The sequence below is a fragment of the Culex quinquefasciatus genome, chromosome 1 (genome assembly GCF_015732765.1).
Source record: "Culex quinquefasciatus strain JHB chromosome 1, VPISU_Cqui_1.0_pri_paternal, whole genome shotgun sequence".
NCBI classification, from domain to species: Eukaryota; Metazoa; Arthropoda; class Insecta; order Diptera; family Culicidae; genus Culex; species Culex quinquefasciatus.
In genome coordinates this window covers 59,734,404-59,748,975 of record NC_051861.1, presented here as the reverse complement: position 1 = coordinate 59,748,975, position 14,572 = coordinate 59,734,404, and the positions used below count along the sequence as shown (strand labels likewise).

Here is a 14,572-nt window from a genome sequence, read left to right as displayed (position 1 = left end):
CAGATATAAACTTCAAAGCCATTAGATTGAAGCGTTTGAAGTCATTTATTCCACCTAAGGAATCATGCCCTGATATGCGCGCAAAAGTTGGCTCATTTTTAAATCCTTTTTGTTTTTGAAAAACTAGAAAAAAGTAAACTCACCTGAACCCTTGGCAAACGGTAAATTTCTGAATCTCGGTGGGCGTTACCAAGTAGAGTCCATGACCTTTATTGCTAAAACTGAATGTTTTCGATATGCTATTGAAAAGAAAAACAAGTAAGATAATGTATTAACGAAGTAAAAATGCAACCTTCTGTGTGACTGAATCATTGTTTTCCAACATGTATGTTGGTTGTCCTGAAAATAAGGAAATAATTTTTTGCTTGCAACATTGCAATTCTTTCACTTGTAATTCTCAAATTCATGAATAACATATTTTTCAGAAGGCTTTTTTTTAATTTCAGCAAAATAAAAACGAATTTTAGAAAATAAATGTCGGACCTTAATAAGTTTTGTAATGTATTACAGTGTTTGAACTAAAGTTTTGTTGTCCCGAAAAAAAAGTTTTATCCACTCATGCCACCTATTATACTTGGTATTTTAATTATAATAGTAAATAAAAAGATATTTCGGTTTTTGTTACATCGCCATTTCCGTATCTGATAACTAACACCTTCGATAGAAACAATTTCGCAAAGACACAATCCAACCACCGATGGCACTTACAGATTTGTATCTTCGTTTACGATCAATTGCTGTCCCCATATTGACAACATTGGGTCAATAACCGTTCCCTGTTTGCACTTTGTTTGAAAGCTGTGAGAATATAAAAAGGTAAATATTGATATTTTACTTTGTAGTAAAAACCGAATATCGAAAACATCTAAAACATCTTAGAATCAATATTTATAACCATCCCGGATAAACGAAAACTATATGAATTCTAGTGAGGACCTTAAAACAACCTTATGAGTTATGGTCACCATTTGTAATAATGTTATTTGGCGGACCATGATAACTATTTGTCAAATGGTCACCATAAGTAATAGAGTTATTTTAATGTTTGTAATGGTAAACAATTTTCTTATTGACTTTAAAAAACCATTTGCAGATGTTTTCTCAAATGGTTACCCTAAATCAAAAGGTAATTTTAATGTTCAAATGGTACAACCCGCATAGAAAAAAACCGTTTGAAAATCATTTGTTAAAAATTCAATCAACATTTTACCAAATAGTGTAGCAACTATTTGGTAAATCGTTTTTTTAATTCCTCACCGTCTCTCAAATAGTGAACTATTCCCCATATATGTTGTTAGCAATATTCACTATTTGATTTTTTCTTCTAGCGAAGCTTCATCAAATGCTTTTGAAAGTTCATTTTTGCGTATATATTTTAGGGATTTCACCATTTCTCAAATGGTATTTTAATGGTTTTAAATAGTTATTTTAGCAGTTTTTCATGGTAAATTACGATTTCTGAAAAAGTTGATACAATTTGAAATGCATTCAAGTCAAATAATTCTTATTGGGATTTCAAGGGAATTTCGAATTTTAATATTGCATGACCAAATAACTTCATTTTCATAAAAGCTTTTTATTATTTTGCAATATATACATTTTTAATTTTCTATGGCAAATCTCTGGCTACGTTAGATCATTTCTAGTAGAATCTGAAAAGAAAAACAAAAACACTAAGTATCTATCCTTGAAACAAGGAATTTAGGTTAACTTGTTTATGCTTTCAATGCTGTCATCAGCTGATGCAAAGTCACTTGCGGTTGGCGCCTTCGATAAACAAATGCTGTTCGTAACTTTGGGTTCGATGCTACTATCCGCTGAGAAATTTAACGCCCCGATCGGAACTTGTAAGCCTGATTTTATTCAACCATCAGACTGATCGGAGCGTTACATTTCTCAGAGGGTACTCGCCGCCTTCACCAACTTAACCCACCCCGTTATTAGGAGACGTTTGTCAGCTGTTCTTGTCGGTGAGCAACCTGCAGCACATTTCGAGCTGACTGATCCTCACCACAGATCATCTGGATCGTTCTACCTCCGGCTTGCACGCCCACCTCCTGTAGCAGCTACTGGGTGTGTTCGATGTCCATGCTCCCTACTGGAATCTGTTTACACTTGGTGTCCTGGAGCTGTCAAATCTGCTATCTGTTCGAGTCATGCTTGCCCTCCAACTTTAGCGGCACTGCCTCGGCGTTTACTGGTTCGAATTCTCACTTTCGTCTGGGTGATCTGAGTTGGCAAACTATCAGGAGTTTGCTGATGCCTCAGCTCGACCTTCACCTTGGGCCAGCGTTGGGCGCTGGCTCGGGAAGACCTGAGAAAAAGGAGGAGAGCAATCAAACAAAAGCAATTCGAGAATGACATAATTTCGCATATAAAACATACCATATTACTGCAATCACCATCCTGCTGCTGCAGGCGTCAGAATGGCCCTTCCTCCGTCCTGGTCCTGCTCCATCGTGATGACGTACACAAACCGCCGCCGCATTCACTTCCCTCTAGTCCGGGAGGATTTTCTAGAAGAGGCTAACAAGGTCCCCGTCTTCGTGTTGAATCCGCTGAAACCGCAGCAGAACGCAAATGTTACCGATGCAATCGAGATCTTACTGCGCGTCCAGAAATTGCATCATTTTTTTATAATTTTCACTGCAGTGCACTAGCGAAGCACCAAAAAATATTCACGGACGCGATGAAAGGATGCAGCGTAAAAAACGTCAAAACAAAAATAAATCAAACCAAATGGTACACGGTTAAGAGAATTAGGTGAAATTGTGCACGGTTAAAAAATTAAATCTTTGTGTGATTAAGTTTTGAACTAATCCAAATATAGCAAAACAATGTCTGTGATAACAACGGGCAGCTGCTATTTGAGTTTATTTGATTTATTTTGGATTTTCATTTAATTTGACAAATATTCGAATTTTTCTTTTAGAAAATAATTATTTCCATGCAAGTACAAGTTGGTACATGTGTTGTACATTGTTCACAGACAACAGAAACACACTTTTCTATTGGTACAATTGTCTGTGATGTCAACGGGCAGCTGCTATTTGAGTTTATTTGATTTATTTTGGATTTTCATTTAATTTGACAAATATTCGATTTTTTTTTTTAGAAAATAATTATTTCCATGCAAGTACAAGTTGGTACATGTGTTGTACATTGTTCACAGACAACAAAAACACACTTTTCTATTGGCACAATTGTCTGTGATAACAACGAGCAGCTGCTATTTTAGTTTATTTGATTTATTTTGGATTCTCATCAAATTTCACAAATATTTCAATTGTTTTATTAGAAAATAATTATTTCCATGCAAGTACAAGTTGGTACATGCGATGTACATTGTTCACAGACAACAGAAACAATTTTTTCTATTGGTACAATTGTCTGTGATAACAACGGGCAGCTGCTATTTGAGTTTATTTGATTTATTTTGGATTTTCATTTAATTTGACAAATATTCGAATTTTTTTTAAAGAAAATAATTATTTTCATGCAAGTACAAGTTGGTACATTGTTCACAGACAACAGAAACACACTTTTCTATTGGTACAATTGTCTGTGATGTCAACGGGCAGCTGCTATTTGAGTTTATTTGATTTATTTTGGATTTTCATCAAATTTCACAAATATTTCAATTGTTTTATTAGAAAATAATTATTTCCATGCAAGTACAAGTTGGTACATGCAATGTACATTGTTCACAGTCAACAGTAACACACTTTTCTATTGGTACAATTGTCTGTGATGTCAACGGGCAGCTGCTATTTGAGTTTATTTGATTTATTTTGGATTTTCATCAAATTTCACAAATATTCGATTTTTTTTTTAGAAAATAATTATTTCCATGCAAGTACAAGTTGGTACATGTGTTGTACATTGTTCACAGACAACAGAAACACACTTTTCTATTGGCACAATTGTCTGTGATAACAACGGGCAGCTGCTATTTGAGTTTATTTGATTTATTTTGGATTTTCATTTAATTTGACAAATATTCGAATTTTTTTAGAAAATAATTATTTCCATGCAAGTACAAGTTGGTACATGTGTTGTACATTGTTCACAGACAACAGAAACACACTTTTCTATTGGTACAATTGTCTGTGATGTCAACGGGCAGCTGCTATTTGAGTTTATTTGATTTATTTTGGATTTTCATTTAATTTGACAAATATTCGAATTTTTTTTTTAAGAAAATAATTATTTCCATGCAATTACAAGTTGGTACATGTGTTGTACATTGTTCACAGACAACAAAAACACACTTTTCTATTGGCACAATTGTCTGTGATAACAACGGGCAGCTGCTATTTTAGTTTATTTGATTTATTTTGGATTTTCATCAAATTTCACAAATATTTCAATTGTTTTATTAGAAAATAATTATTTCCATGCAAGTACAAGTTGGTACATGCGATGTACATTGTTCACAGACAACAGAAACAATTTTTTCTATTGGTACAATTTTTTTTTAAAGAAAATAATTATTTTCATGCAAGTACAAGTTGGTACATTGTTCACAGACAACAGAAACACACTTTTCTATTGGTACAATTGTCTGTGATGTCAACGGGCAGCTGCTATTTGAGTTTATTTGATTTATTTAGGATTTTCATGTAATTTGAGAAATATTCGAATTTTTTTTTTTTTTTAGAAAATAATTATTTCCATGCAAGTACAAGTTGGGAATCGTGTGGTGTTCGTCGGGGGGATCGGTGTGTGACGTCGCGCGCGAGAATCCGCGAGAAAGTGGTGGAAGATTCTGGAATCATTGAAAAGAAGTTCGCGTCGAGGCCTTGGAAGTTGGGATTAGTCGTGTGGTGTTCGTCGGGGGGATCGGTGTGTGACGTCGCGCGCGAGAATCCGCGAGAAAGTGGTGGAAGATTCTGGAACCATTGAAAAGAAGTTCGCGTCGAGGCCTTGGAAGTTGGGCCATCAGTCGTGTGGTGTTCGTCGGGGGGATCGGTGAGTGACGTCGCACGCGAGAATCCGCGAGAAAGTGGTGGAAGATTCTGGAATCATTGAAAAGAAGTTCGCGTCGAGGCCTTGGAAGTTGGGCCATCAGTCGTGTGGTGTTCGTCGGGGGGATCGGTGTGTGACGTCGCGCGCGAGAATCCGCGAGAAAGTGGTGGAAGATTCTGGAATCATTGAAAAGAAGTTCGCGTCGAGGCCTTGGAAGTTGGGCCATCAGTCGTGTGGTGTTCGTCGGGGGGATCGGTGAGTGACGTCGCGCGCGAGAATCCGCGAGAAAGTGGTGGAAGATTCTGGAACCATTGAAAAGAAGTTCGCGTCGAGGCCTTGGAAGTTGGGCCATCAGTCGTGTGGTGTTCGTCGGGGGGATCGGTGTGTGACGTCGCGCGCGAGAATCCGCGAGAAAGTGGTGGAAGATTCTGGAATCATTGAAAAGAAGTTCGCGTCGAGGCCTTGGAAGTTGGGATTAGTCGTGTGGTGTTCGTCGGGGGGATCGGTGTGTGACGTCGCGCGCGAGAATCCGCGAGAAAGTGGTGGAAGATTCTGGAACCATTGAAAAGAAGTTCGCGTCGAGGCCTTGGAAGTTGGGCCATCAGTCGTGTGGTGTTCGTCGGGGGGATCGGTGAGTGACGTCGCGCGCGAGAATCCGCGAGAAAGTGGTGGAAGATTCTGGAATCATTGAAAAGAAGTTCGCGTCGAGGCCTTGGAAGTTGGGCCATCAGTCGTGTGGTGTTCGTCGGGGGGATCGGTGAGTGACGTCGCGCGCGAGAATCCGCGAGAAAGTGGTGGAAGATTCTGGAACCATTGAAAAGAAGTTCGCGTCGAGGCCTTGGAAGTTGGGCCATCAGTCGTGTGGTGTTCGTCGGGGGGATCGGTGTGTGACGTCGCGCGCGAGAATCCGCGAGAAAGTGGTGGAAGATTCTGGAATCATTGAAAAGAAGTTCGCGTCGAGGCCTTGGAAGTTGGGATTAGTCGTGTGGTGTTCGTCGGGGGGATCGGTGTGTGACGTCGCGCGCGAGAATCCGCGAGAAAGTGGTGGAAGATTCTGGAACCATTGAAAAGAAGTTCGCGTCGAGGCCTTGGAAGTTGGGCCATCAGTCGTGTGGTGTTCGTCGGGGGGATCGGTGAGTGACGTCGCGCGCGAGAATCCGCGAGAAAGTGGTGGAAGATTCTGGAATCATTGAAAAGAAGTTCGCGTCGAGGCCTTGGAAGTTGGGCCATCAGTCGTGTGGTGTTCGTCGGGGGGATCGGTGTGTGACGTCGCGCGCGAGAATCCGCGAGAAAGTGGTGGAAGATTCTGGAATCATTGAAAAGAAGTTCGCGTCGAGGCCTTGGAAGTTGGGATTAGTCGTGTGGTGTTCGTCGGGGGGATCGGTGTGTGACGTCGCGCGCGAGAATCCGCGAGAAAGTGGTGGAAGATTCTGGAACCATTGAAAAGAAGTTCGCGTCGAGGCCTTGGAAGTTGGGCCATCAGTCGTGTGGTGTTCGTCGGGGGGATCGGTGAGTGACGTCGCGCGCGAGAATCCGCGAGAAAGTGGTGGAAGATTCTGGAACCATTGAAAAGAAGTTCGCGTCGAGGCCTTGGAAGTTGGGCCATCAGTCGTGTGGTGTTCGTCGGGGGGATCGGTGAGTGACGTTGCGCGCGAGAATCCGCGAGAAAGTGGTGGAGATTTCTGGATTTCATTGAAAAAAGGGATTCACGTCGTCGTGTGTATATTCACTTTCATTTAGTTTTGGAAGCCCTTCCCATAGCATCGTTGCTCGGATGGCACGACGGCGGTAGAAGTGAAAAATCGCGATTGAGGAATTGATAAGTCCTTCCCATAGCGTCGTAGCTCGGAAGGCAACGATTATGTTTCCTGATCTATTTAAAATTGCACGTCGCCGAATAAATCGATAAATACAATAACATTTAATTTTGAAAGTCCTTCCCATAGCATCGTTGCTCGGATGGCACGCCGGCGGTAGAAGTGAAAAATCGCGATTGAGGAATTGATAAGTCCTTCTCATAGCGTCGTAGCTCAGAAGGCAACGATTATGTTTCCCTGATCTATTTAAAATTGCACGTCGCCGAATAAATCGATAAATACAATAACATTTAATTTTGAAAGTCCTTCCCATAGCATCGTTGCTCGGATGGCACGCCGGCGGTAAGATGTGAAAAGTCCTTCTTATAGCGTCGTAGCTCGGAAGGCAACGATTATGTTTCACTTTCTGGTCATATCATCTACCAAGATGAATCCTGACCTTCCCTTTCCTTCCCCTACTAACACAATTCCCCACTTCCCGTGATGCTTGAAGGAGATGCTGTGGATTCAACGGTCTCATGCGGTGTCAACAGGTATAGAGCGACAAACTCTGTGTCTGATGAGTCTGCAACTTCAACTATCGGACTAACATTCCTACCTTTGTTGAACTGCATCTCCTTGGGGGGGCGCCGGTATTGACTTGAAGCAGAGATCTTCAGGGGTTATACAGTGAGGATGATTAGCTCCCACTAATCATCTGTTGGTTCATTGTGTAACTTCAGCTGATCCGTCAATAACGGAGTAGCAGCTCATTGGCAGTCAACCATGCTCATGCTCATGCTCAATCCAAATATAGCAAAACAATGTAAATGGGCCAATGCCGAATCGTAAACAAAGAGTCTATCCTTCTCGTGAGCAGGGTCGGCCTTTTATATTGACATTTGCCCATTAAAGTTGTTTTGCGCACGGAGATAGAGGAGAAAATCGTGACGTCAGAAATGAACTCAAATCACTCAAAGTTCATTTTGTGAGTGACTTCAACATTTTGGCCTAGTTTGACAGCTACATTGTCCCCATTTTTTTTGTGGAAGAGAAAAAGAGGCGAATACTTTATGAAACTCATACCTGTCAAAATTCCTAGCCTCAAAATTTTGTCGCGAGTTGCTTTTCTCCTCTATATCGCTTTCCCGGCTCCAATGGTTTGGCGAAAATAATTAAATAAAAAGTGAAAAGGGGGAAAAAGGGGTATCAACTGCAAGACTCTTTTATTTTAGCATGAACGACCATGTTCGACGTCCGAAGGCGCCACTCGCAGACCCGCGGCGGACCCTTGTTCCTGGACAGAGACCGAGCATTCCCGCTTGACCACTAGCAGCAGCGAGATCGTAACTACGGTGATCGGAACTTGGACAACCGATAGAACTGCGGTTGGCACCGGATTCTTTCGTCGTCGAGGGGAGTTCGCAGGACCGTGTGCAGAAATGTCAAGAGAACGCGAGCAGGACGATAAAATGTAGAGCAAAGTGTTCAAGCCGGAGTTTGATCCGGAATGTCAGGCGTTGGTTGCTTCGGAGGGCGGTGTTCATTACAAAGGAGCGAGACAGAAGATTTGGCTGTTTTCGATTACGAGCGATCGCTTCGGTACGATACCTATACCCAAGAGCTGCTACATGAAAATATCATTCAGGACTTGTGCGGCCAGCGGAACGAGTGAATGTGCAAGTTCCCCTAGCAGCATTCCTGGTCAAACTGGTGGTGAGAAAGAAAAATTAAGTAGGAAATGGCGTTCACTAACATCTCGTTATAGATTTCCCTGCGGCAAGGACCACCTGATCAAGGTCGGTAGTGCATTTCTGGTGCTGCTGCAGCTTAGGCCTTTGCCTGTGGTAATCCGGGAAGAATTGTGGTAGCTGCAAAAGGCGGAATATATGAGCTCGTTAAAGTTGCGGCACGGTAACGACCTGCTCGCAATAGATTACCTGTGGGACTGCGATGTCCACAAGAGAAGCATGGTCGACTGCTACAACAGAACAAATGCATCGTCTGAGAGGGAAAGGCCGGCAAGAAACCACTGCGGCAGGCGATCATGGTTCTCTCCGTGTACTTATCGTGAGTTGTTTATCTCATTATCAGTGCTGTGATTTTGTCGATTTTTGTTGAGTAAAATAACTACTCTCGTCGCGCAACTTCGTCGAGTTAATTATTCGGGTGCATATCTCATCGGAATTATTCGAGTGTGCTAAGTTAGTCGCGAGTTAAGTCGGTTAAATCGGTTCTAAGTTAGTGTGTTGTGTTGTGAAAGTGCTCCCGGAGAAACACGATCGCTCGTCACTCTCCCCAACACTTTGTTTGCCGAATCAGCGCCATCTGTTGGCCGATAGCAGAATCGCGACTAGTTCCCGTGTGTAAGCTGCCTACTTGCCGGCGTTCAACTTGAACTGGATCAATCATCATCATTTTCATTATGGCTGCTGCAAATGCAAACACCTCCAAGAACACCATCCTCTGCCATGCGTGTACGGAGGATGTAAAGGACGAATATGTTTCCTGCCAGGGTTTCTGCAACGCGGTGTTCCATTTGCATTGCAGTAGTGCCAAACCAGAGCTGTTGAAGGAAATTGCGTCGCACCGCCAAATCTTTTGGCTCTGCCGATCGTGCTCCAGCCTTATGGTGGACCTGCGGCATCGACGTTCAGTTCAAAGCGCGTATGAAGCAGGCCAGGAATTATCTCTCAGCCACCATAATCGCATCGTCGAGCAGCTCAAATCGGAACTCCTATCCGAGTTGAAAACCGAGTTAAGTGCGAACTTTGCGAAGCTCATTGCGTCGAACTCGTTGACTCCTAAGTCAGCAAGTCACGGTGCTGGTGGGTTTCGCGGTTCCGGAAGCCGCCGACTTTTCAACAATCCTGCACCGCCTCTAAGGCCGCATCCCATGCCGCCGCAACATGACACCGGTAAACTCAAGGAAACTGCCGATGTTGTAGAAGGAGTAGTCGCTGAAGGGTATGGGACAGCCACTGAAGAGGAAGTTCCTCGTTTCTGGCTTTACCTCTCCTGTGTTTCGCGGAATGTCACTGAAGCGCAAATCGCGAAGCTTGCCGTCGATCGCCTAGGAGTCGCAGACGTCAAAGTTAAGAGGCTGGTCGCCAAAGGCAAAGACGTCAGCAGAATGAGATTTATCTCGTTCAAAGTTGGTGTGCATGTCAACCTGAAGCACAAAGCCCTCGCTTCTGCGACGTGGCCTGACGGTCTCGTGTTCCGCGAATTTGAAGAACGCAACGCAGAAATTTTTTGGGAGCCTTCAAGTGCTGTCGTGAACACTCAGGAAAATCCGCCACTCCCCCCGTCCCAACCCTTAACGACGCCGACGACGCCGAGTTTGCCGCCAGAGTCTGCACCGCAATCGACTCCAAAGATACCGGAGCATGTTTTGGAGTTGACTGGAGGTCTGGGCGGTTCACCCATGGATCATCAGACAGAATAACGTGCGGCACAATCGTGCCAACAATCCCAGCATCTTTTCGCTCTTCATCCCAGCATTTACCAGTACGAGTCCTCCAGTCTTCGCCAGGACGCGCCGTAGAAAGCCTTATGAGAGCCCCTCGCCTGCCCGACGCCACCACGTCTTCGCCACGCCAACGCTTGAGAACCCTGCAAGTCGCAGCCATCAGAGCCGTCCTGGTGCTGGTGTCGGTGTCGGGGAGGGTCTCTCAACCGGCGCCCTTCGGCAAGTACCCTTCTCGATCGCAACATTTCCTGCCTGATGTCCGTCCAACTTCTAGCTCGTGTGCCAGTACGTCGGCGACTCAGACTGCAATCGTCTCACCGCCGTCATTTCGAGCCATCCAGTTTTCGCCAGGACGCGCCGTAGAAAGCCCTATGGGAGCCCCTCGCCTGCCCGACGCCACCACGTCTTCGCCACGCCAACGCTTGAGAACCCCTGCAAGTCGCAGCCATCAGAGCCGTCCTGGTGCTGGTGTCGGTGTCGGGGAGGGTCTCTCAACCGGCGCCCTTCGGCAAGTACCCTCCTCGATCGCAACATTTCCTGCCTGATGTCCGTCCAACTTCTAGCTCGTGTGCCAGTCCGTCGGCGACTCAAATCGCAAACGCCTCGACGCTGTCAGCCACCGTCCCTAGTCAACTCGCTAATGATGTTCAACCTCAACGCCCCGGCTCCGTGGACCGTCGTGACTCCTCACTGCTAACCATCTACTACCAGAACGTTAGAGGACTAAGAACGAAAACCAATCAACTGCACCTGTCGCTGAGCTCATGTGATTACGACGTGATCGCATTTTCTGAAACGTGGCTCAATGCGAAGATTGTGGACTCAGAGCTTTCTTCGGATTATACCTTTTATCGTGCCGATCGTAGTCGTGAAACAAGCGTCTTGGAGAGAGGTGGCGGCGTCTTGATCGGTGTCAAAAAACGTTTTCACCCGGAACCCATTCATTTGCGGGGCGGCGAGAAGCTTGAGCAGATCGCAGTGCGTATCCTTTTGCCTGGAAAGACGATATTCGTCTGCTGTGTTTACATTCCTCCCAACTCAGATGCAACTATCTACACTCAGCACTCATCGTGTGTTCAACAACTGTGCGATCTGGCGCAAGGTCCTGATGAAGTCATCGTCGTTGGCGACTACAACGTTCCGAATCTCACTTGGCATTTCGACGAAGACATCAACGGGTACCTGCCCAGCGGCCAATCTACTGAACAGGAAGTTGCTCTGATTGAGGACGTTCTTGGTACTGGCCTCCAGCAAATGTTTGATCTTCCGAACGCAAATGGACGATTACTCGTAAGCGACTCGTCTCGATTCCAACTCATTGAACCACCTCGGGCCATTCTCAAGGTTGACGCACATCACAGGCCGTTTATCCTAGTTCTCGAAACGCAATCAACGGGGACCGCTGCCGAACAATCCGGAACGTACTACGACTTTGCTAACTGCGACACCATGGCGTTAAACAACTCTATTGCAAGCTTGGACTGGGCTAATCTGCTACTCGTTGGATCTGTTGATGACATCGTTGAGCGATTCTACGACAAGCTAAATGAAATTATCCGGGAGGTTGTACCTCTAAAGCATCGACGTCCGCACCCAAACAGCCACCAGCCTTGGTGGAATCGAGAGACCCGTAATCTTCGCAACAGGCTGCGAAAAGCAAGGAAACGTTTCCTTAAACATCCGACGGAAATGCTGGGCAGGGAGTTGGCGGATCGAGAGTTGCACTACGAGATGAGCTTAGAAGCTGCCTTCCGAGGATACATCAGTGGCATCGAATCGAACCTGAAGCGTGAGCCAAAATCCTTCTGGGCATTCGTGAAGAAGCGGAAGCAAGACAAAGGGATTCCGCAGGACATGGTGTATCGTGACTCAAGCGCCTCAACGCCAGACGATTCTGTACAACTGTTTGCAGATTTTTTCAAAACCGTTTACAGCGCCAATCAACCTACAACCAGCAACGAGTCCCTGGACAAGATCCTGCCGCACGAGTTACACATGCCCTTGGTGTGTCTCACGGAGGAAGACGTGCGCAAGGTCTTGGCCTCTACCGACGCCTCCAAAGGACCTGGCCCGGACTGTATCCCTCCGTCCATTGTAAAGCAATGCGCAGCTACACTAGCAAACCCGCTCGCCATTATCTTCAACCGCTCCCTCGAATCGGGTGTGTTCCCTGCTAAATGGAAGGTAGCTTCGATCACGCCAATTCACAAGTCCGGGAACGTGCACAACGTGGAAAATTATCGTTCGATCTCCATTTTGAGCTGCCTACCCAAAGTGTTCGAGAAAATTGTGCATGAGTTTTTATCCCGTGCCGTGCAACCAATAATATCTGCCTGTCAGCATGGTTTCATGGCCAAGAGATCTACGACAACGAACCTGATGACCTTTGTCACCGACGTCTTAAGGAGTATGGAGAGTCGCTGCCAGGTGGATGCTGTCTATGTGGATTTTGCGAAGGCGTTCGATAGAGTGCCGCACCAGCTTGCCGTTGAAAAACTGCGAAGGCTTGGACTCCTGAATGGATCACGACTTGGCTGCACTCGTACCTAACTTCTCGTTCAGCCTACGTTAAACTCGGTGGCTCGAAGTCTGGGTTGTTCATGATCCCGTCTGGTGTCCCGCAGGGTAGTCATCTGGGCCCACTAATTTTTCTTCTGTTTATCGACGATCTCTGCCACTGGATCAAGAACGACAAGGTCTTGTACGCTGATGACTTGAAGTTCTATCGCACAATTACTTCACCGCTCGATTGCCTGGCTCTCCAAAGTGACATTGATTCGCTCATGAGGTGGTGCGATCAAAACGGGATGGAGGCCAACGCAAAAATGTGTCAAGTAATTACATTCGACCGTAAGCTGCGCCCAATCACGCACGCATACATGATGGGAATATCCTTGCTAGACCGGGTGTGTTCTGTTAAGGATCTTGGCGTTACTCTTGACAGAAAGATGACTTTCAACGAGCATATCACTTCCGTCACGGCTAACGCGTTTGCTACAATTGGTTTCATCCGAAGAAATACGACTGCCTTCAAAGACATCCACGCTCTAAAGGCTCTGTACAGTGCCCTAGTCAGAAGCCAGTTGGAGTGTGCTGCCCATGTGTGGGCACCATATCACAATGTTCACATCGCCAGGTTGGAGAGGGTGCAACGCGCGTTTGTGCGACTAGCATTACGCACGCTGCCGTGGAGGAATCCGCCGGAGCAGACATCAATCGAGGATCGCCGTCGTCTGTTGGGGCTGGACACGCTGTTGAAGAGGAGACAGAGGATGCAGCAGCTGTTCATCTTCGATCTTTTGACGAAAAGGCTGGACTGTCAAAAATTGTCTCAACTTCTGATCGTTTATGTTCCACCACGTAATCTTCGTCGAAATCCGTCTATGTTTCGTCTATCTGTGCACCATACTGTGTATGGACACAACCAACCATTTGATGTATGCTGTCGTTTGTTTAATGTAGTTTCTGACCGTTTTGTTTTAAATATGACGAAAGATAGTTTTAAGAAATTAATTAGCTGTTAGGAAACAGTCTGTTCAAGACGAAGATAAATAAATAAATAAATAAATCTTCGAGAAGTTGGCTCTGTGCAGCAAGGCTGAACGATTTGCGGATCGAGAGGTAAAGCTATTTGATCTCCTGATGGTAGACCATAGCTTTAACCAACTTTCATCCCACTTTAATTTACATGAACAGCATAATAACAATCGAGCGAGAACATCAAGTACATCTGGACGTACGAGATTTACCAGCTGCTGTGGAAGCAGGCCAGGCGGAACCACCAAATCCGAAAGCCGAGACGTAGGTACTCGATGGACACTTTCAGCAAATCCTGTCCAGCCAGAATCAGATCAGTGATCAATAAGCAGTACTGGGACCAACAGCTCTTCCGGTAGTGCCGTGGCAAGCTCGCCCAACGGAACGATGACGATGGAATGGGCAGGAGTTCTGCCAAGTCGTATGTATCACGAGCAGCACTAGCAGCATTAGCGCAACTGTAAGCATAACCCCCTGATAGCAGCTAACGCTTATGCAAAGGTTATCAGAATGTGTAACTGCATTAAACTGGGCGGTTTGCAGTTAGATTCGGCAGACACATAGCACCTCTGGTGAGGAGGTCGTGCAGATCTATATGTTTTGGATAACTGCGCATTTGACAAATTCTGTTGCTCCAGACTTCCAGTTTCGGAAATACATCATCAAACAAGTGGACGCAGGCAAAAATATATATAAATGATAATAAAAGTTCTTAAACATGTGTAATTCCCAGTTTTTTTTTTTCAAATTCCCTTAAAAACACATCAACTTATTCTTTTCGAAAAAAAAAATTAAGAGA

The 14,572-nt window shown here is 45.0% G+C and overlaps 1 protein-coding gene across 1 annotated transcript in view; it reads right to left on the bottom strand.

Moving 5' to 3' along the window:
* LOC6054476 (syntaxin-binding protein 5) overlaps window positions 1-14,572 on the bottom strand; it is a 430,924-nt gene that overhangs the window by 70,222 nt on the left and 346,130 nt on the right. Inside the window, exons 20-21 of the mRNA XM_038260959.1 lie at window positions 709-798; window positions 144-239 (exon numbers count right to left, since the gene is read on the bottom strand). Coding sequence (XP_038116887.1) covers window positions 144-239; window positions 709-798 — 186 coding nt within the window. The remainder of the gene's footprint in view (window positions 1-143; window positions 240-708; window positions 799-14,572) is intronic.